The sequence below is a fragment of the Ostrea edulis genome, chromosome 7 (genome assembly GCF_947568905.1).
Source record: "Ostrea edulis chromosome 7, xbOstEdul1.1, whole genome shotgun sequence".
NCBI lineage: Eukaryota > Metazoa > Mollusca > Bivalvia > Ostreida > Ostreidae > Ostrea > Ostrea edulis.
This window is the reverse complement of record NC_079170.1, coordinates 9021229-9045595: the sequence shown is the minus strand read 5'-3', so window position 1 is coordinate 9045595 and position 24367 is coordinate 9021229. Positions and strand designations below refer to the sequence as shown.

Here is a 24367-nt window from a genome sequence, read left to right as displayed (position 1 = left end):
AAAGATAATGAATATGCATTTTAAGTTTCAACAAATTTTGTCCAACTTGTAAAAAAAACTGTTAAATTATCACGTGTAGTAATGAGGCAGTGCAACATGTAATCAAGTTTTCCCGCGTTTCGCATAATAGCGGGAAAACATTGTATGATAGAAGCGTGTTCGAATGTATTGGCGTAATGATATGCAGGGTGGTCATAGGACAACCAATCAGATAGAGTTATGGAGATATCAAGGTAGAGTAGGTTAACAATAGTCATTCTAAGTCAGCGCTTTCACGGTGTCAGACACACCTTATTTTCAACAATTTATTAAATAGTATTAATAAATTTACAGCTAAAGAATACATGTCCAGTATTCACTCTCTAGACATTAATAACACCGGCTAGTGGACACAGATTGCCATAGTTTCTTCATAATCCTTTTTTTATCTATGCAGGTTTTTTCTGGGCGGTTAGTAATGTTTTTGAAGAGGGTAAACGCTAAATGATTATTAAGCGGTATTTCATTTCATGAAATATAGCATTTGCTATGATTTATAATCATTGTATAGTTTTGTTTTTTAATTAAACGCTCGGCTGCCCGAAAAGTTAGCCTGGCTTACTGCTAATTTGTGAGTGGTTAGTTTATAAGGTAACAGTGACTAGGAGGTCACATTCTAATAAGAGTATATTATACTACATTATTTCAATGTGATAACCGTAATTATTTGGTTTTAAGTTGGTGATTACGAACTTTGCAATTTCTAATGCATATTCAGAAGATTGATTCATCGTTTGTATATTGTTTAACGCAGGGGCATCGTCAAGTATTTGACAATTGGGAGGCAAACTGGATCAACCGGTGTGTGTGTGTGTGGTGTGTGTTTCTAACGTGTTTTGAGTTAAATTCAGATTTCCACCAAAATACTCAATATTTTTTCCATTATACCAATGTCTTAGGGACACCGCCTGATAAAAAAAAAAGTTATTAATAATTATCTTTAATTCAAACAATAAATGAGCACTATTAAGCAAATTAAACTGTTTCATTAAATAAGATCCATCGTTTTAATGCACTTCAAAAGCATTCAAAAATGAATCTCCGTCTATCCCATGCTGTCACAAAAGTCGTTGGCGACTGCCGAAACGTTCAATGTATCTGTATATAGCCACCCTGTTTATTGTTAACACATGCACCAGGTACAGTGCCCACAACGTTATTCTTGACGTTTCTATCTTGCTTTATCATGCATGTATCATATCATATTGTGCATGTATCCTATCGTATCATGTTTTGTGTTTATCAGGTTTTCCATTTTCTATCGTGTTATGCGTTTATCAGGTCTATTGTGTATCATGTTTTACATTTATCAGATTTCTGTTTATCGTGAAAATCGTTTATTGTGCAAGTTGATTATTAAAGTCAAAATTTTTACATAATTTTACGACAGTTTCATGATCCTGGAGCCAAGTCAGCTGCCATTATTCGATGACCATAATACATACTACAGTTACTGGCTTGTACAGTGAATGTGCCCAGGTCTGTCAAAAACCTTTGATTATTTTATTAACACAAATGGGAGTGAATATCTTAGGCCAGTTTTTTAATATATTGGGTTTACGGATTTAAAAAAAAAAATTAGGGTCGGTCGGGAGAAAAATAAATAAAAATTTTTAATATCTATGATCGATGTTCTATTTTCAATAAATCATTGACATCATTTCATGAGTACAAATAAACAAAACATGTATTAAATATTAGTTTAAAAAAATCTTTAGATTGACTAGTATGTTATGAATTTTGAAAAAAAATGCTATTTCAAATTCCGTGTATAACTATTACATGTACCTATATTACACTTTCGTAGAACATGTGTAAGCTAGGTCATATCTCTTTGATGTTGTAAGGTATCCAGTATCTATATTTTGTTGTTCAGTAATTTTGTTGTATTGCTCAATAAAGATTTTACATTTACAAAGTTTAGATATAAAGAAAAAAAAACCCATAATATATAAGCACTATTACAATTTTATGTAGTAATTCCATTTTAAAATTCAGAATGATTATACCCCATGAAATAATTTTTAACTAAATTTTTCCCATAGATATGCCCTTTTTTTGAAAGAAATGTTTCTTGTTTTTCATTTTTATTTGATACTCAAATTCTTTCCACCACAACACAAGGTATACTAATTTTCGAAAAATTAGTTTAGTCTGGGAATTGGTCATATTTTTTACCGGCGTTCATTATAATATCATAGGCATCTAACAATTTCTCACACTGTTCTATTCCCTGTTCGGATTTTTGACGGCAGAGATGCACGTGCATGTATTCAAATACATTTATTGACATGTACTGCTGTGGTATAAAGTCATTAGTTAGAATAATCTAACTGTTTCTCGGTACAGGCCCTCACCACACTCAAACCGGGTCCGTAGGACATTATCACTTTAACGATGGAATATCCTATCTATAGTAAAGTCGCTAACAACTGTACCTTCCTCTCATCTTTAAACACCCAAATAGCACTGCCTTTCGTGTTATGTTAGCAGCAAGAATACCGCCAATTGTATGAGAAATATTTATGTCTATCAATTCCTTTTTTTTTCGTGATGAAATGCCATCTGACATCTGTTTCATCGACAAGAACGATATAGGTATTGTTACTGTCATCGTAGCTATATCCGTTTACATGGTTTTTAAAAATACAGAATATATTTCGCAAAACGAATAGTGATTACCAAATATAAATCAATAGGTTTGCGTTTTACGATTTTCTATTGGTAAAATTGAAAATGCATTTTATTTTTATTTTCGGTTTGACATGTTGGGTACAATCGGCAGATTTAAAATAAAGTAGAAATTTGCATTTTTTCTTTTCTTTTTCGATTCCCCAGGAATTAGGGTCGGCGGATCCGTAAACCAAGAAATAAAAAAACTGTGGCCTTAAGGTAACTCACCATGTCTGATCACTTCCAAGGTAAGCCTACAATGAATTCTCCTGCAAGAATCTCTTGAAAGAATCCAATATGAATTCTTCCTCATTGAGACTGCAATATGATTCAGATATGAATACTTCTTTGTAATTTTTGTACGACTCCAATATCAATTTTTCTGCATAAAGACTCCAATATGAATTCTTCTGGATGAAGTCTCCAATATGAATTCTCCAGGATGAAGACTCCAATATGAATTCTTCTGGATGAAGACTCCAATATGAATTCTTCTGCAGGACTTCAATATGACCCCTATATGATTTTTCAGCATTGACTGTGATATACACTCCTCTGCATGAAGACTCCAGTATGAATTCTCCAGGATGAAGACTCCAATATGAATTCTTCTGCAGGACTTCAATATGACCCCTATATGATTTTCAAGCATGATGACTGTGATATAAACTCCTCTGCATGAAGACTCCAATATGAATTCTCCAGGATGAAGACTCCAATAATATGAATTCTTCTGGATGAAGACTCCAATATGAATTCTTCTGCAGGACTTTAATATGACTCCTATACAATTTTCCAGCATGGCTGCTGTGATACAAACTCCTCTGCATGAAGACTCCAATATGAATTCTTCTGGATGAAGACTCCAATATGAATTCTTCTGCAGGACTTTAATATGACCCCTATATGATTTTCAAGCATGATGACTGCGATATAAACTCCTCTGCATGAAGACTCCAATATGAATTCTTCTGGATGAAGACTCCAATATGAATTCTTCTGCAGGACTTTAATATGACCCCTATATGATTTTTCAGCATTGACTGTGATATACACTCCTCTGCATGAAGACTCCAATATGAATTCTCCAGGATGAAGACTCCAATAATATGAATTCTTCTGGATGAAGACTCCAATATGAATTCTTCTGCAGGACTTCAATATGACCCCTATATGATTTTCAAGCATGATGACTGTGATATAAACTCCTCTGCATGAAGACTCCAATATGAATTCTCCAGGATGAAGACTCCAATAATATGAATTCTTCTGGATGAAGACTCCAATATGAATTCTTCTGCAGGACTTTAATATGACCCCTATATGATTTTTCAGCATGATGACTGTGATATACACTCCTCTGCATGAAGACTCCAGTATGAATTCTTTTGCTTGGAGTCCTTTTTGCATGAAGACTCCAACATGAATTCAACATAATGTATCAAGCTAGCATACCCTTGTAAGGTGGACGAAGTCTTTCTTTCCTTTAATTACACAAGCAAGGATTCCATGTTTTTCTGGTAAACTGTTCTTGCCTGTCTTCTTTTATTTATTATTTTTGTACGAATTTTGTTAACTTTTGCTATTTGAGGATATTCCTTCAGAACATCTGGATACTTCTTTATGAAATTCTCTATTCTCTTTGTCACTGTTGAAATACAAAGAATGATAGTTTGGTTTTTTTAAATTCAACAAACCTAATACACATAGAAAAAGATATAAATTTATAACATATGATAATTAGAGATTGTTTTTATGAAAAATAAATGTGTCGGCCCAGCTACCCACATTTTAAGTGCTCCAAATGTAACCTCCTCCCTTTAATGTACTGCATGGTATGGAGGAGAAAGCATGAGCAGGAACATAGACATATATAAACTCCAATAAGCCATATAGGAGAAGCATTCACAAACTATTATACATGCTTCACCCCTAAGATCCACTATAACTTTAAGTAAAATCATTGGATCCTCCTGTCCCCACAATATGAACAGTTGCAAATGGTACTGAAGTATCATAAAAAGTTTCAAGTCTAACGAATAAGCCATATAGGAGGAGAAGCGTTCAAAAGCTATTTTAACAGCCCCCACCCCTATTAGATCCACTATAATTTTTAGGGAAATAATTGGATCCACCTGTTCCGAAAATATGCACATCTACAACTGGCAATGAAGCATTGTACAAAGTTTCAAGTCTTTCTCAAGATTTTGTGATAGACAGATTAGATGGACGGAGAGTACAAAAATAAAATGTTTCCCCCTGGAAAAGGGGAGACATAACATACAAATATTAGTGACTAGTTTCTGAATAGAAACATTAACTATGGGACACAGACCCAGAAACGCACTACAGTTATACACCAAATGAACAGTTCTGTTACTGTTCCGTTCTCAACTAAAGGCACTTCATTTTAACATCCCACCATCAGATTTTTATCAAAAGTATGTCAAACTTTTAAGTCAAGGTCACAATATCACACATTGTTGCATCACATGAAATGTCTTTCCATAAAGAATTTATATACAAAATATGAAAGGCTTAGCTTATCAAGAGGTATTTTATAATTTGTTTTCCTATATATCGATCAGCATATAACACTGATGCCCTATGATGGCACCACCCTACCACTGGGAACCATAAAATGCACCTTATTTTTGCATTTTTGTGATTTATCTCCCCTTTGATTGAGACATGGTACTTTATAACTGCAGTACTGTAGCTCTCTGGAATTTTTTAAAGAACAGATCAGAAAGATACAGATCCATCCCTTATAACAAGAGGCCCATGGGTCACATCGCTCACTTGAGTCGCCTTGGCCCATATTTATAGATTTTCCTTATATATTTGCATGTGAAACTTTGATCCCTTTTGTGGCCCCAAACTGATCAAATGTGTTGCGTTTCCGGTAACCAGACCAACTCTAAATTATATCCCCGACACTAGAAAATATTTTCTTGATATTTTGAAGAAAAAAAATCGTCATTTTTCCAGAAAAAATATATTCCCGGCTCTTGGTTTTCTTTTTAGTTAAACAGAGATGAAGTAATTTAAACGCTTGAACGATGTACAAAATTGCATGGTATTGTGTCAAGTGTTTACACAACATTGATAATGTTTGTAACTAACAGCATGGCATGATGGTTGACCACTATAGTATCTCAGAGTCCATGCGTGCCTCACACAACGGTGAGTTGACAATTGAAGGTGATAGACGGTCGAGAGACTTTGCCAAGTGTCATGTTTCCATAGAAGACTTTCTTTTGTTAAAATTGCCAACTCCTATGGTGTTTTTAGAAGGTGGCTATTTATAGCCACTGTCTTATGCTATCGCTTCAGCGGGCATTACTGTATATACACGACCACGAGGACTCTAGTTTTATATGGAGCAGTCTTCATGAAAACATTTAAAACTTGCTGACCAGTCGGACCAGTAAACTGTCTGAATTTATTGGCCCACAGTGAAATTTACTGGCCCCCTAAATTTTCATATGTTTATCACATACATTATGGAATGCATTGTAAAATTGTACAATTAATTTACTGAAACTATGGTTATTACTCGTATTCATATCCACCCTAAGACATCCTTTCTGTCGATTCCAGAAAATCAACACCGTACACGGTATTTTCTCTCTCTTCACCTGCAAACAACAAGACTACAACCTCACGTATTTTTCACAAACATGAAAAGAGCCCGAGTGCACCTTAGGAAGTAGCCTTCTCTACCAACATCAAAGTAGCCTTCTCTACTAACATCAAATGTAAATGATTGATTAATTCTATAAACTATAGAAATTGCATAAAATCAGAGATTATAACTGCACTTGACGAAGTTCATTTTAATTGGACAATGCAATAAAGCAGCAATTACCAGTGTGCTGTGCAATGCAGAACGTGGCCATTTTTGTTGTTTCAACAAGTTGTTCATTTAATATTCACGTGATCAACGTACAAGTTATCTTGACAATGACAAGTATAGTTATTGTTCTTTACGAAATAAACAAATCACGATGTCCAAACACTTACTTTATGTGCTATTTTTTTTATTTATTTTTATTTTGATAGTAAATTTAAGCAAATGAGACGTTTAGAATATCTACATCCAACATTATATTTAATGAGACTTACAAAAAGTCTACAAACCCATCGGACTTCCTGATTTTTAATTTTCACTGACCCGACCGTAAAATTCCCTGGCCTCGGTCTTCGGACCACTGAGTTTTCATGAAGACTGATGGAGGTCATGATGCCAGTGTTGGGCGATTAAAACCGCCCCCAAATTTATCCAGTGGTTTTAACTGGTTTTAACTGTCCCGGTCAATACTCCCCAAGTGGTCAATACTGGTCAATTGTGATTTAAACTGTCCATTTTCCTATTTTTGTACATTTCTTGCAAAGATAAACGTTTCATTATATGAATCAATTGTTGAGTTCTATAGCATATAGCTTGACAATTGGAGACAGACCTCTTAATACATGTACCTGGACTAGTGATGGGCAATCAGACCAAAAACCATAATCGATTATCGGCAATAATCAGATACATGTAATTGATTAATAATCAATTATAATCGGAATTAAGTGTTTTCCTAACAGAATCATTAAATGTATGGAAACAACATTTGAATTCTTCTTTGTTTCATTTGTTCACAGGTAAATAAATCAGAATTTCAATATATCAAGTAATGGAATTTATCTCAATGTATCGAAGATATCAGAGATAGACTCCTTTATTTGACTGTTGAATGTCGTTCTTGTTGCCGTCCTTCATATCTCATGCCATTTTGTTTGCTTATTTTTGATTGGGTTTGACATACAGAAAATAAAATTTGAACAAAGTTGAAGTGATTTTCGGATTTTATTTGGTTAACGATGTCAGCGACTTTTATATTGTAATCGATTAGTAGCATCGTAGGTCTCTCAACGACCGACTATCGATCATTGGCGACAATCGTTTCATCACTAACCTGGACAGATTAAGAATAATAAAGTGCACCGCCACGGCACATGATACGCCCGTCACATATTGTTAACAGTATAGATTGTACCCATTAAAACATTTTTTTTTTATATCACCTTAATTAAATGTCACAGTGACCTTAAAGTAGGATGCGACACACCTTCTACCTAAGATGCATTAGTTGACCAATTTTGGTGATTCTAGGTCTAATAGTTTTCAAGTTATGAGCCGGACAAGTTTTTGCCATATATGGCCATATCTTCTTAATGAAAAGTCACAGTGACCTGGTTTTAATGTGCGACACACCTTCTACCCAAGATGTATCTACAGACAAAGTTTGATGATTCTAGGCCTTGTAGTATTTAAGTTACGGGTCGGACACGAAAAAGCTAACAGACGGACGGACAGACGGATATCTTCTTAATGAAAAGTCACAGTGACCTGGTTTTAATGTGTGACACACCTTCTACTCAAGATGTATCTACAAAGTTTGATGATTCTAGGCCTTGTAGTATTTAAGTTACGGGTCGGACACGAAAAAGCTAACAGACGGACGGACAGACGGACGGACATGAACGCCATATCATAATCCGTCCCGTCTTAAGACGGGCGTATAAAAAGTAGCTGGACATTACCTGAGCATAAAGCAGAGTTGACAGGTGTTAATAAGCATAGGCTGGGACCAGATGTGACCAGTGTGCCTGTTATTGTTATGAACACATCACCAACCCACCCCCTCAAATGCTTATTCAACAGTTAAAATGAAGATTGATGAAACAATACTTATAGGTAGTTCTTAAACTAAGGAATTTGAACAGAAACTTTTACATCTTCCCCAATTCAACAGAGTCATTTGTACATTATTTATTTAATATTATGACTTATAAGTATATTATAAACTGATAGTGCATGTTATGAATTACAGTATTTACCATAAAGGTCACTTAAACATTTAAAATAATCAATATATGCACCCAGGGGTGCATGAGCCAAGTTGCATGGGATACATTGTAAAGTCAGGAATGATGTGGCATATTTATAATTGTAAATATTCGGATTTAAACTTTTAGAGTTATCATGCAGATCCAGATATTTCTAAAATTTTCAATGTTTTTTCAGGACTGTGACCTTGACCTTTTTTTCTCCAAAATCAATAGGGGGTCTTCCTAACCTGCTATCCAACAATATAACCAAGTTTCATTTGATTCAGTTTTAAACTTTTCGAGTTACTGTCCAGAAACCATATTTGTCTAAAGTTTTCAATCTATTTTCGGTCACTGTGACCTTGACCTTTGACCTTTTTTCTCCAAAATCAATAGGGGCCTTGCTTTGCTGGTATCCAACAATATATCCAAGTTTCATTTGATTTCGAGTTATCCTCCTGAAACCAAATATTTTTTTTGGAATTTTAAATCTATTTTCGGTCACTGAGACCTTGACCTTTGACCTATTTTCTCCAAAATCAATAGGGGTCTTCCTTACTTGGTACATAACAATATCTTTAAGTATCATTTGATTCGGATTTAAACTTTCTGAGTTATCATCCGGAAACCAAATTTTTCTGAAATTTTCATTCTATTTTTGGTCACTGTGACCTTGACCTTTGACCATTTTTCTCCAAAATTAATACGGGTCTTCCTTACCTGGTACCCAACAATATATTAAAGTTTCATTTGATTAGATTGTAAACTTTTTGAGTTATCATCTGGAAACCAATTGTTGATGCCCACCCTCATCACGAAATCAATAGCCGAGTTCAACTTCGTTGCAACTCGGCTAATAAATAACACAGACTATAATGACCAAATAATTTTCAATCGACCAGTATTAATCAGTATTGACCGGTTTTAACCAGTATTGACCACCGGCCCGGTCAATACTCATATTGACCACTTTTTTGCCAACCCTGCATGATGCAGTGACAGACATTATATAGTGTACTTGAATGTCCAGTCTGTATAATTTGTATGCACATCCATGGTTTCTGTTGCAGTTCTAACTGAAAACATTATTTAAAAGGCCACAAATAAAGCAGTGAACGCATCTGAGTTGTTGATGGCTGAGAGCCGAGAGGTCATATATGAAAAAAAAGATGTGCAGACTTTTTTTAAAATAAAAATTTATGTCCGGTAAAAAGTTTTAGCTGGAAGAGAGTTGATTCCCATTAGGATAAGTGGGATCTGCCCAGACTGTCTTCCTACCCTTGTTCCATTTAGATCGTGTAAGTACATTCAGAAATGTATTAATAAACTTAAAATATGTTAATGATGTTTATATATTTTGGTGATGATTTTTAAAATATTTTTCCTGTCAAACATATCCAATAGTAAGTATTGCTATATTGTATAGCATAGTGGCATAAAGGAGTTAACTTTTGTGTTTTATGCTATATGTTTCATTGAAAAATATTGCTTCTTATAAAACATCTGGACATAATCCTTAGCCAATAACAGGTGAAATATTATGATTGAAAGTTTACTTGCAATGCAATTTAAGCAAAACTTTAATTTGAAAGTAGAACATTTAACTTGTTAGAGTTTACAATGTTTTCGTATACTTTGAAAAAATTTAAAAAAAATTAAAAATTAAAAAAAACCATTATTTCCTACCTACCTACCCTATTATTTTCTGGAACGTTAGCGGGAACTCAACTATTTTTGTCGTTGGCATAATTAAGGCTTTAAGATTATACAAGACTTAGTAATTTTTTCTGGGTGCTATTGGCTTATACTTTATAGTTTGAATTTAGACTACGTACCAAAGAACCTGATTCACAAACCCCATATTATGGCCCTTAAAATATATAAAAATGAAAGTAAATGTTGAATAGGAGTATTGGTGTTATAAATATGTATCAGAATCCGGGATTTAAAAAAACATGTTAGATTTTAAAAATAGGAGCACAACCAAAGCTGTATACATACTAGAACCGGATATGGTACCGTATTTTTGTCATTTTTCACCAAAAACTGGTTATTCTGTAAAGGTTTTGCCATACTGGTTTCATCTCGCCCAAAATATTTAAAGTATTTTTATAATATACACCTTTTCAATTGATAATAAATGCAAAAATATTTTAGGGCGAGCTAGGAGCACTATCTTTATTTTTCAAAAAACGATATTCCGGATTGCTGAAAAATATCACGGTTATAATGTGCTGGTGGTGCATGGTAAACTTGAATTTTACAGATAATATGGCTGATTTAAGTATCTTATGGAGAAAGAAACTATGTTTTTTATTTCGTGTCATGTATAGGTCATTTTAGTTCGGTGTTTATTTTTAAAGCAAGGGAAATTCCCTCACCTAATAATAGTTTTCGGTTGCAGCTTGTTTTGCCCTTTTACTAGGTTATAGATGTTCATTTTCAATACCTAGTTGTTTTCATCTTTTAAAGTCGTTCACAAAGCATCTTCATTGCATCGTTGCTTAAAAACTGTGTACAATTTTGGTAGTATTACATTATTATCATAAACATTATCATTGAACGAAACGAGTTACCAAAACTGTTAGGCCTAGTGACTGAAATGTGCATGGCGTATTCTGTCACTTTGGGATATATCGGAAAATATTTAGGCTTCACGCAAGTATTTTTGTATGGTACTGATATCATATCGAATAATTTTTGCTTTATTTATATTACAAAATTGTTACTACACAGCTTTAGACTGTCAACATTCGAAATAACTGTTTTATTTAACCTAACTTTACGTATATTGGTAGCGAGTCCTTCTTTGATTTACAGTACATCCAAGTTTCGGGCTGAATATTAGCATGATCTGGTCAGGCAAAAGGGAATTCAAAATAACAGATTTAAACTACAATAAGACTTACCATAACATGCAGCATTGCCGCCAGTTAAATCCGACACAGTAAATTATGTAAGCAATTCATAGATAGCAATCCACATGTTATCGATGAGACATGACGTCATCTGTTGTAAGACATTCATGACGCATTTTATGCTTCGATAGGCGGATCAAGTAACCCCCATATGAAAATACTCGATATACCAGGGTTTTTTTTAATTTCACATATGATATCGTCGTACATGTCAAGAGTTTTTATTTTTTATCTTTATGTAACTTTACTTGTAAACAAAGACTGTGCGTGTTGTTTTTTGTTTTGTTTTTGTTTAGGGGGGGGGGGGGGGGGGGGGGGTAAGACAATACAGTATTTATTGTGCATGTTTAATTTCGTTGATTTTCTATTTCATAGGCCTAGTTCGAAGGCCTATCAACGCATCAGTGTTCCATTGTCCAATGTAAAATTAGAAAAGGAAAAGTATAGTGTCGTCTTGGTTGTCAAGGAGGTGTGTCCCCATACCAAGTTACATTTATACAATATAAACAAATATTTTTTTCAGCGTGCTCAACAAGTCATATTACGTGATACAAGTAAAATTAAATTATGACAGACGGGCTGAATGCTATATTATATATGGTTTGCCAATTAATAAATTGGACATGTGTTTTGCCAATAAATATATCTTAATTTAATAATCCAGCCTACAATAGCAACAGGAAATTGTGCTTAAATTGTCCAATCTTCAAACCTTAAATTGTGTACATGTGTGTGGTGGCGGTGGTGGGTGGTGGTCTTCATCCACTCAAACTGTCCCAATCCCCCTCCCAAATTCAATTTCTTTAATTGTGCAGTGGATAGATCGCCACATCGACCCATCCAAGTCTACTGTAAGGGTGTTTTGAAATCTCGGTGTCAAATGCAACTAGTTTACACAAAAAAATATATAGACAAAATGATTTGACGATTTGCAATTTAGTTGCTTCTATTCATACACCTATACTACAGTACTAAATCTATAACTGAGAGAGAGAGAGAGAGAGAGAGAGAGAGAGAGAGAGAGAGAGCATCAGTAATTGTATACAGGTACGGGAAGTTTAATCAAATCTTAAAATGAACAATATTCTTCTTATTAATTAACCATTCCACTTCATTCTGATATATTTAATTTCCCTTTTTTCCGTGTTAAATTATTCGGCTGGCGCAAGTTAGGACTGCCCCCTCTCTTTTTTAAACGGATGTTACGTGCCTAGCTATCTAACGCCCTCTCAGTCAAAAATAAAATAAATATATAATCTATATTATTACAACTTCATTGGATTTACTAGATTTTTTTTTACCACCGTAATACATGTTTATGCAAATGGACAATCTAGGCATTTTTAAAAATAATTTTTTCCATCTTCGATAACAAAATGCATTTAGTCCATGAAGAGCAGAATGGACCCAAAACTCAATGCTTTTATTTGTCATTTTATGGTCCACATTTCTTTGAGATGGTATAATTCATGCTATTTATCAAATTGAAATCATTGCCAATTTATACCATGTGATATTTGTTTGTTCATTTTTAAAGTCAAATGATTCTGAAAGTCTGTTATTTGGTGAACTCGTGCTGTGAAACAATGTGCCGACTTTTGTGTACGGGGTGTCGAGAATTTGGGCGTTTCATAAAGGTGTGAATGTCTGCGGGGAAGCCTGCATACGGATATGTATCAATATCTTGATATATCTATATACAAGAAATAATCCCGATTTACAAACATGTTGAGGTTTCTACTTAGAGATAATTAAAATCCATTTAGCGACACTGTCCACTCTATTTCTGAGGTTTTTAAAAACAATGTATCTGCTTCAAACATATAAACGTGAAAAATTAATACATAACGAACGTCATAAGTTAAGAGTAATTAAGATGAATTGTTTCGAATAGCAAACTCCAACATGTAAACAATTTAAGTAAGTTATCAAATCAGCATGATAATTCTTTAAAGATAGACAGTGAAGGTACATTTTTTAAAATTAAATTACTATTTAAAATTTACAATAATATATATCATTAAATGATATGAATATATACAAGTCGCCGTTTTATACGTTTTAATTTTCACCCACTAATATTTCGCTGGGTATTTTTTTTTTTTTTATATCACACGAAGGCGCACAGTGGCACAAAGGAGATACAGATGTCAGATATCCACTTACATCCTACGTGGACTTAAAGGTCTACCTCGCTCAGAAAATTAAGACTTCAGAGGTGCCGACAATTTTAAAGGTCCACCGTGTTTTATTTTAAGAAATTTAGTTTACGAGGTGGATGTTCAAAAAATCCATTTTTCTAATTAGTTACTATAATTACTCAAGTTTAACCAAAATTATACAGTTGTTTCTCTTTTTTTATCATCAATTAATATCAATTTTAATGGAAATTGATACGAATAGATATATGCAACTTGAAAATATAAACTCGTCTTTGAGATAGACGGTAAAACAATACTATTTGCTGTGGTCCTTTCACTGCAAGGAATTTTAATTTTTGATCGTGATTTTTCAATTATGTCCAATACAGCTGGAAAACATTGTAGTGTTATGTAGTGGAGAGGGGGAATATATCACAAATTTAAACATCGTGATAGAAAATATACAAGTTCCTAGTATTTTAACAGTTGTGATTTACAACCAGAATAAGCCCAAAAAATATATATTAACCCATGTGTCCATTTTTTGTGTATTACACTGTGATTCTCATAACGTCAACATCATGACGTTATATAGCTTTTCTGTTGAAAAACAACACAAAGTTTAAACGACTGTAAAACGAAAACTAGAAAAGATATAGTTGTAAAATAAATTGTTCTATAACCTAAAAATCCTAGAGCATCAACTGTGAAAGTCTCATTTATTTTGGCGAAAGGGCCAATTTTAGTACTTTGTGGCTCTGGTTCTTTGATTGAATTGGCTAAATTGCTCTGGAGAAGATAAAAATATCAAAAGTTAATGCTGACAACATCACCAAACAAGAGGTCCATGGGTCATGTTAGCTCCAAATTTCCTGAAAATCTTTGTTTCTACCAGAGTAAAACACTGGACAAATTTGATCAGAAAAGTGATCTGAAAACTCTATATTTCATAAATCTATTCAAATCTATTTTGCATCTGATAAAAGTGATAAAAAAAATGCTAGTTACCTCCTTCCAGAGATCCTTTATTCCCCACATTCGAAAATTCATTGATTTCAGTCTGAAAAAAATCATCAATAGCTCTATCCTCATGTTCAAGCCATGTATGCCTGGTGTCCTTTTCCTCAGTTTTTTCTACTGCAAAATAAAGCATCAATTAAACTTGGTTGGTTTTGACTTCTTCTATCTTAGTTAAATTTGTAAACAAAAGTACTGGCAATTTCCATAAGCATCCTGTGTACCCAGTTCCCCTCAAAACTTTGCTAACAAGAGTACCGCCAACAGTACATAATACGCCCGTGAAAAGCTAATATAGGGTGTTTTTCTTACAGCATGATTTGTAGAACTTAGCTTCAAGTATCAGAAATCATCAGGGTGTGACATACTTTCTTTGCATCGTAAAACAGACAAATCATGTAGTCCTTATGTAATAATTTCACTTGGCATAAGATGTATGTGTACAAAGTTTGATGGTTCTGCCCCAATGATTTGGTTCGACTTTGACAAACAATAGGCATCCTCCACTTGGCATAAAGTGTATGTGTACCAACTTGAGGGTCCTAACCCCAACAGTTAACCATGTGACTTCAAAATCAATAGGAGTCATCTACTCCTTATGATGTTCCAGTGTTCCAAGTCTGATGCCTGTCAAGCAACGGGTCATTACGATATTGAATGAAGTATAATTCCTATGTCTAGAGTGGATTGACCTCTGGCCTTTAAATCACTAGGGGTCCTCTTCTACTCATAACCAACCAAAATATAAGAAATATCATAACTATTAAGTGAATGGTTCTCAAGATATTGAGCAAACATGTGGTCAACCGATCGACAAGTGCAAGTAATCCCCTTCCCCTCATTTCTTCTCTGAAAGGGGGCATAAGTAATAATTCACAGAATCTCAAATAGAGTCACCTGAATTTAAAAATATGACTGAAATTGGTTTCCGTAGTTTGGAAAACATAAATCACCCGAGAGCGTGTTACCACAAGCTTCATAGTGCGAGTAGAAAAAGTATAGTGTGAGTAGCGCACGGAACTCTGGGTAGAGAATGAAATACTGACTGTTACAATGACATTCATGGGTTTCCATACTTTTACCCTACTACATTTATTACACTCATATTTAACTTAATATAATACGCATATTGCTTACATCCTCTAACTAATTATTATGAAACAGTGAATTAAAATTCATCATTGTGCAATTTTTAAAACACTGTCATGATATATTATGATACTGTGACAAGCACTTAATTATGTCAGATCTTTCTAGAACTCTGTGGCTTTCTGCATGATTTTCATGGGTCTGGGAATAAGCGATTACTTTTAACTTTCCATTTGTCATAAACGACTGATGTACTTTAAATACCCAACTAAATGCGGCAAAATTTCAGAGGGTTATCTCTGAATTCTTCATTTAGTACTGATCAAATTAATGGCTTTGATTATCACGATGTTTGTAATTACCAATGAGGTCGTTATATTGCACCTTCAGCTTGGTTCGTCATTTTTCGCAGCTATTAGAATACATTGAACACTCGTTTGATTCTTAAAACGTTGGCTATTTTTAAATTGATTGGAAGTTTAAACAAAGAAATTATCAAGTCTGTTTTTAAAACTTTATTGATACAAAATATCGTGCTTTGCTGAAATTAACATTATTCGGTAAAGATTACCGCTATGTAGTATGTATAAGGACAAGAATGCCACTTGGGGTCAGTATCCCTATCCTGGGGATCATGAAATTACAATTTTGGTAGAGACCTTCCTGCCCTACATCACTATGCATTTAGTTTTTCTTACACATGTGCGGCTGTAGAGAAGATTTTTGAAAATTGGTCAATTTTGGGCAGTTTAGGCCCCACCCCTTGGGCCCAAGGGGTGCAGGAGTCCTGAAATTTACAATTTATGTCCCCCTTGTCCCATGGATGCTTCATACCAAATTTGAAAAGAATTGGACCAGTATAGTTATCAAAAAAAGTTTAAAATGTTCAATTGTCAACGCAAGGCGCACGACGATGGACGACAACCAATTTACTCAGGTGATCTAAAAACAGGATAAATTTGATTCAATTGTACCTTTCATTGGGCTGAATTTTTCAGAATCAGAACTTTCTGTATCTGAATAATGAAATTCAGAATCACCATGAAATGTTCTTTCTTTGGTGCAAGTTGGTATTCTCTTCATTTTCTTGCTAGGTCTTGGAATCTACAAAACAAATTTACGTACCGTAATAATCCTTTAAGAAAATTCAAAACAACTAGCCTGGGTAGTTACTGAGAAAAAACAAGAGGCCCAAGGGCCACATTAATCACTAGTCACCTTTACCATACTGTTGTTTAGCTATTGTGCATTTTAAAAGATTTTTTTAGCAATCTTCATTCCCATGATATATTTTGACACCATATTGTGGCCCTACCGTAGCCTAGCCCTATAGGGTCACAATGAAAAGGTGAAAATAACAGTGATCAATCTAATTAGCTCCTATAAAGAATACAAAATTATACAGAATTTCAGATGAACTTTGGTAATTATGTACATTGATTATGTATGAATATGTTTAGTTTATTCTTTTTACATTGACTAACTTAGGCACCCTATATTTAGACTTCTATACCTTTAGTCTTTAAAAGTAAATCCGAACCCAAGTGATACAATTGTGATCTAACCCTTTGAATTTTATATTGCAGCAGTGATGTTATCCATAGTTATCAATGAATAAAAACAAAAGAAAAACTAGGACATACACAATAATTACATAGGTTTTGTTCGATTGCAATGTTAATGCAAGTACATATGTACTACTATTTTAAAACTAGATGTGTTGGCATGCCATGAATGCCCCCACCCGCAGTAAATTCAAATGTAGGAAAACCATCAAAGCAATATAGCATCGAATATGGTATTCAGATTGTATGTTACACACATTTAGTACAATACAGAACTCAACAACAACCCTTTATATGTTTTGACAGCCATAAAATAAATACATTAATTTTTTTATGTTTAAAGGAGCACAACTCCATCAAAATCAACAAAACTCAAACTATATCTATAACTCATCATCTGCATACAAAGAATCAGTTCAATATCTCAAGGCATTAAGAAAAAAATTCCAGAAAAGTGGTTACAACAGTAATTTTTCTGAGTTAGAGGGGCACAACTCCTTCAAAAAATCAACTTAAACCTAACAAAACTCGATCTGAAACTCATTAATATACATCTGCATACAAAAAAGTCACTTCAATATCTCCAGGCGTTTGGGGGGAAAAGTCCGCAAAACTGGGTATTGAGGATGGAGTAAAGGAGGGAATGATGGACAAGGATAAAACTACATGCTGCAGCCACAAATTAAGGCAGGACAATCAAAATAAAAACATTTTTGGCCTGTTTGAATTCATGCTTTTTCAGATATATTTTGTTTGGTAGCAAGTCCTTGGGAAGACCCTTCTGGTTGACTTGCATGGTCTCACATGCCACAATTTCAGAGATGGAGGTCACTCAAGAGGTCAGGACTTGTGTAGAAGTTGTCCATATACATTCAAGTTGGATTCAAAGTAGTTTCTACACAGGTCCATCATTACTCTGTGGGATAAGCCTTTCTCTTGATTTCCTTCTTTGCCAGTATGTACATGTACAGCCAACGCATCCAACGCGGTATTTTACAGGTAACTCAGGTAAACCGCGTTGTCATCGCGGGATGACTATCAGCTACCTGTCCCCGTCGTGGTAATATTGGTTGAAAATTCTATCGGGTTTTGTACTGTAAACAAATACGAGTTATCTCCCCAATGTTATTTCTGAATTCAAGGCTTTCGTGTTTATTATGATTATTTTCTATATTGACAAATTTATTAATCTTCTTCATATTATGACATTATTAATATATCGTCATATTTATCATTTTATGAGCTGAATGTCATTTACATAGAAATATTCTTTTTTAAAACAGTTGAAATGGGAACTGAAACCCCAGATCAAGTTATCAATTTAACGTAATTAAACTCTCAAATCTGCGGCGTTTTTCAAAAAAATAAAATAATCAGTTGTATAAACCAGCTCTCAATTAAACAAACTGTCAATGTTTGAAAAAGGTGGCATCGTTAGTTTTGCCTCTTAATTGCTTTGAAATTGTAATTATGAGCACCTTGATCATGTAGTTGTACATGTAATTACGAGCACCGACATGTTGTTATAACAATCACTTTGATAATGATAATGAGTTGGTGATGTCCAGATGAGATTAGTTTTGCCAAAGTTTCCAAAGTGGACAGATCGTAATCAGTGTCAATTTCAAGTTGGTCATCATGTCTAGAAAACTAGCACCGCGTACCATGCGATTGGATTCACATTTCATTGTGCGTTATTTGTGTGACGATGATATGCAAGTGCGAAGTCGTGCTTATTTCAAGTGTGATGCAGATTCTGTTATTTCTGATGGGGAGACGTACAGTGTGCAATGGGGACGACCGAAAGAAGTCAACGAGGCCATTGTTCTCCATTCCGGAACCGAGCAGGAGATGCAACTGAAGTTGAATGAGTTGATGAGACAATTGCCAAGACCAGTAACACCACCCGCTTTGTCATCCCCCTCCTCATCGACATCTCCACAGTCACCATCCCCACCCCAATCTCCACGGTTAGAGACTCCTCCCCCAAAACGAAGGAAAATTTCGCAAGCTTTGGTAAGTTGATTAAATCAAATTTATTTACATTATTTTTTTTTAGTTTGATTTCATTTTCAAAGTTGAGAAATCACACATAGATAATGATTAATGGTGTGTTGACATAATGCAATTTCCGCACTAGGTTTCTCTTTAATAAAACTCTGTTATCCAGATCTCTTTAGTCTATATGATACATGATATATTTAAATGAAATCTGCTCATGTAGTATCCATACACTGTACGTAAAACACATTTTGTTTGAATACATTGCATATTTCATGAATTCTTAATAACACTTCTTATTTGCATGGTATTTGCGGTATCATAGTATCTATTGAATTGGTAATGTTATTTATGCCAAAGTAACCACTCTTGTAAATGGGTATGTTTGACGTTTTAAATGATTAGATATAATATAGTTTCTTTATGTTAGCAGACTATGGTTTCTTTACAGAAAGATATTATATCAAATTATTTAAAATGGCAAGCACTTCTGGGAATAGCCCGATATTACAATCCCTAATATATGCATTTCTTTGTGTCTAGTGCGGAGACTTTTGACCAGGTTCATGGGCATTTACATTTCAATCGGGTTTTTTCTTCTTCCATATCTTTAGCAATTGAAATGATATCTATTTCCACATGAATGTAAATGAAATGTATATGAATTTAATATACATGCAGTACAACTATTTTAACAGCTGGAAAGATCCGACAGAAATGAAAATAGATAAGAAAGATTCGTTTTTAAAAATACAGGAGGGTGTAAACAGCAACACTTCATGCCGGCATAGTTTCCATGAAGTGCTAGCAGTATGCTGGCGTAAAGCATCGCAGTTCATATCCTCATGTATATTTAAAAAATGAACTTGCGGTAAAAATGTCTAGAAATTTTCTCACGCCATTACCTGTAATTTTTTATGCTTAACTATAAAAAGACGAGCCTTGTTTTTTCTCTCTCCATTTTATTACATTTAATCAAATAAGTACACAAAACAATTCATATTGCATATGAATGTTATATCCATTGTTGCATCAAAGCAACGTACTTCGAATTAACTTCCAGGTCTGATGTTAACTTATCTTGGAAGAAGGCGATACTTTTTCCTTTTGATCTGTCCGTGAACAGTTTCTTGGGTACATCACCAGTCGCATTTTCCTTCATAATTACACACGTTGGTATAACTTTAAACACATGATCTATGTACGCACAACACTTGTCTATTGTCATCTGGGTTCTCCAAAATCGCAGGATGCAGTCCTGAAGTTCTTGTTTTTTATGTGGGGTTTCTCGGACGACACACCTCTTGAGTTCATTCCAAACCATTTCTATTGGGTTAAGGTCCGGACTTTCTATCAAAAGAAAAGTAAAATAAGATAAGTCTTGAGTGTAATAAATACTTATAGTTATCGACTGTTACTGCATTTAGAAATATGATACACTAGATATATAATTATCTTTATATGATACATGTAAAATTAGAAATAGTATTTCTAACAAGTTACCGGCCGGCCATCCATTCCACCAGTTAATCCCGTTATCCACCATGAAAGCCTTGGCACGTCTAGAGGTGTGTTTAGGGTCGTTGTCTTGTTGAAATCGATGTTCAGTTCCAACGAAATTCTTCTGTATAAATGGCATCAAGGTATCCCTTAAGATACAGTCTGTGTAAAATTCAGAATCCATGATTCCCTCAAAAAGCCGGATCTTTGATGCCCCTTTCTTGCTAACTGCGGCCCATACGTGCATCTTTAGTGGGTGCTTCAGTTTGGGTAATACTGTAGCGTGGGAATCTATCTTTCTGTAGCTGCACATCTTGTTTTGGTTCAGCTGAACTGAACACTCATCGGAAAATATTACGTTTTCAAACTTGTCATTGGATGCAATAAGTTGCTCACAAAATTCCATCCTTTTTACTTTGTTAGCGTGTTGAACCATTTGTCCATAACGGGGTTTCGAAAACCGGAGGCCTCAATTGCCCACTTCGTTGTAGACAGTCCGAAAGTGGCACCATCATCTTTAAGAACTCTGTGAATATCCCTGCTAGATAAAGTCGAGTCTTTTGATAAACATTCTTTGATAATGTTTGTATCTCTTTCGCTCACACTAGCTGAAACTGTATGCTTCATAAAATCGCACATGTCGCCAAATAGACCGATGTTGTATTTATGGATCCAGTACGAAATTGTGTCCCTTGAAACTGCGAATCCTAAATCACTCATCTGCCATTTAATACCTGCTACTGAAATACCATCTTTGTGCATCCGACTGTTTGTGTTATCCAACGACTATCGAGTGCTGACGAAATGTAGAGTCAAGTGACTTGAGAACACAGGTGTGGTGTACCTGTAATACACAGGGTCTGGAGGGGTGCTAATTGTTTTATTATGTGCCCGATTATCTATTGCGTGCTGGGATCAGTGATTAGAGTACACAGGAAATACGGTATACGGTCAGAAAGTTATAAGACAAAAAATCACAATGGTCATCATCAGCGTGTACTTTTGACCAGGTGGGATTGAAAGGCACAGGACAAAAAGTCACAAAGATGACTGTTCATATCACATTCAGCACTTTCAGTTCAAACACGTACACACACAAATTAAGGTGTTGATATAGCAATTATTATATGATTTCACTGAATGCTGGACAACTCGCCCTCAAGACAACTAGCCCCTCTTAGGACAACTCGCCCTCTCTCAGAAAAGTTTGAAATTTAACTAAATAATTTCACATAAAAAATATGATATATTACTGTAGGCTGATTTAGTTTATTTTTGTTCTTAGGAACAAGCTTTTTTATTTACCTTTTTATACCGATATAAATGCAAAAACATTTAACGATATCTTGAATTATTTAATTTCGCATTATATTTTCACTATGAGACTTTGAACTTATTTTTTTGAATTTCAGACAAAATCGGGAAAGCCAAAAGCCACGGTTATTGCTGTAGGTGCATCGCCTCTAACAAGTCAACCTGATGTGGAGTTGGAACTTCCACCCACCAGTGAGGTTCAAACCATACCGACCGTCCACGGCGAATGATGACTTTAAAGTGGCCTTAATGAAAGAAATGGCGGAAATGCGGCAGTCTAAAGATCTGTTACAGAAGAAGACGGATGCGGCAAATCGCCGAGCGTCAGCTTGCGAATCGCTGCTGAGGACTGTTCTTGGGAACACAAACGTCATTGTCAACATTGCCAGGAACATCAAAACGAAAAAAAAACCAGCAAGTTGCCAGCAGCGATAACAATACCGTGTGCGATGTATTTGCTGATGTTCCAGAAGAGTTCCAGATAACAGAATCGCGACTCAGAGAAATACAACGGGATTCAAAAAATGCCGGCAACTTTGCTGTAAACCTTGCACGAAAACTCTGGCCTGAACTATTCGGGGAGGGGAATCTACGCTGGACATACAACTGGTATGGCGGAGGGAAACATAACAAGCAAGAACTGGACCAAGTAAGGAAGACTGCACTCAAAAACTATGTTTGCTATTTTTATCCAGAGTTCAAACCTGAGGACGTTTGGAGAGAGAGGATTGTGACGAGGATCAACGAGTCACTCCGAAGAAATGACAAACGAAGCAGGAAGGAGAGTGCAAATACAAGTCTGTTGGATTTATCCATCCCGACAGCCGAACCAGCTTGTCCTGACGACGTGTACGATTTCACAGACTAAGACATCGTGCTGTCAAGTGTGAATATCATGCCCATGTAAATGCCCATGTAAATACACACATTTTGTAGAACAGTAGAGAAAAATGCACATACATGTATACTCAGCTTTATTATTATTATTAAATTATGGAAAATGAAAATAATATATATAATATATTGTCATTATTACTACAATAGGCTAAGTAATGGTTATCTTCTAGCATCCGAGTAATATTTACATTATCTGATAGATGTGCAGTCCGTCTGTCACAAATTTTTTCAGGAATTTACTTCTATACATGTATTTGTACAAATGTTTTAAGAAAACATGTATAACACAAATATTAAAGTAGGAAAAGGATTAAAGATTTGCATTAGCAAACTCTTTTTTAAAATGAGAGAGAGAGAGAGAGAGAGAACACTATTTAACATTACTGACTTTATCGAATCAAGTCTGTGTATTTGAAAACTTGGGCGCGCGGCTTGATAGGAAGCATTATGCAACCATAAAGGCACAAGGGTGATCTTCACATTGACTTGAAATACATTTACCACCAAAATGTGCGTTTGTCAACGGAGAGAATGAATTATACAACTAAAATGTATTAATACAAATACGAAATCAATGTTTGGACAAATTCTTTTTAAGTTTTGTGAGTTGCACCCACTCTCTGCACAATTTTAAAATATTACTTGTGCTTGTCAAGAATCTTAGACAATTGTAAACTGAAGTCATCTCCTCTGTCCCGCCCCTTTACCACACTTTACAGCTGTAAAATCCGGAGGTTCGCATGAAGTTGTCCACCCCCCTTTCAATTCCTGGATCCGGAGAGAGATATTATCCTATCTGTGCTGGCCATGTTTCAGGGACAGAATTTACAAAGAGTCGAAGGGACAACTGTGTTAAATGGTCAAACCTGTGTATTTACGCAATCACAAAACAACACTTAAAACTACCAGAGAAACGTACGTCGTAGAAAGCAGAGAACGAAGTACATGTAGAGCATGAACGTATCAAAATATATACGGGTGGATTAAATGAGTTTTTCTTTTTAAATCAGGATTTTATTCTTTTCTTACTGGTGAAATCATTAATTTGATTTTATCCCCCATAGAACTCATACAATTAATTATTTTATCTAATTTTGAAATTCATGAAATGTATGTACAGGTAAAGGAAAGACAGGTGTCCATACACGTGGAACTTGCTTGTTTGATCCCTGCAGCATGCTTACTTGAAAACTCGACACTGTAAATAATGATTGGCATAAATAAAAGGCATAACATTTTTTGATCAATTTCTTATGGAAAAAATGTTTCCACAAATATTAACTTTTAACTTACTGCTGATTCCCGATTTATTAAATTTCAGCACACGTAA

At 34.7% G+C, this 24367-nt stretch overlaps 2 protein-coding genes across 4 annotated transcripts in view; one reads left to right on the top strand and one right to left on the bottom strand.

Annotated features, from left to right (window-relative positions):
- The window catches only part of LOC125672892 (uncharacterized), a 117198-nt gene that overhangs the window by 6191 nt on the left and 86640 nt on the right, over positions 1–24367 (bottom strand). The window contains exons 18-21 of one of the 3 annotated variants that reach the window (XM_056143219.1): positions 16735–16864; positions 14663–14791; positions 3919–4360; positions 793–3655 (exon numbers count right to left, since the gene is read on the bottom strand). In XM_056143219.1, coding sequence (XP_055999194.1) covers positions 4203–4360; positions 14663–14791; positions 16735–16864 — 417 coding nt within the window. In that variant the 3' untranslated portion in view covers positions 793–3655; positions 3919–4202. Of the gene's footprint in view, positions 1–792; positions 3656–3918; positions 4361–11810; positions 14792–16734; positions 16865–24367 lie in introns of those variants that run through there. The other 2 variants (XM_056143220.1, XM_056143221.1) reach the window with 2 other exon arrangements.
- LOC125646050 (uncharacterized) lies at positions 16866–23832 on the top strand. The gene is made up of 2 exons (XM_056143222.1): positions 16866–19341; positions 22239–23832. The coding sequence occupies exons 1-2, from the start codon at positions 18964–18966 to the stop codon at positions 22368–22370; spliced, it is 510 nt and encodes a 169-aa protein (XP_055999197.1). The 5' UTR covers positions 16866–18963; the 3' UTR covers positions 22371–23832.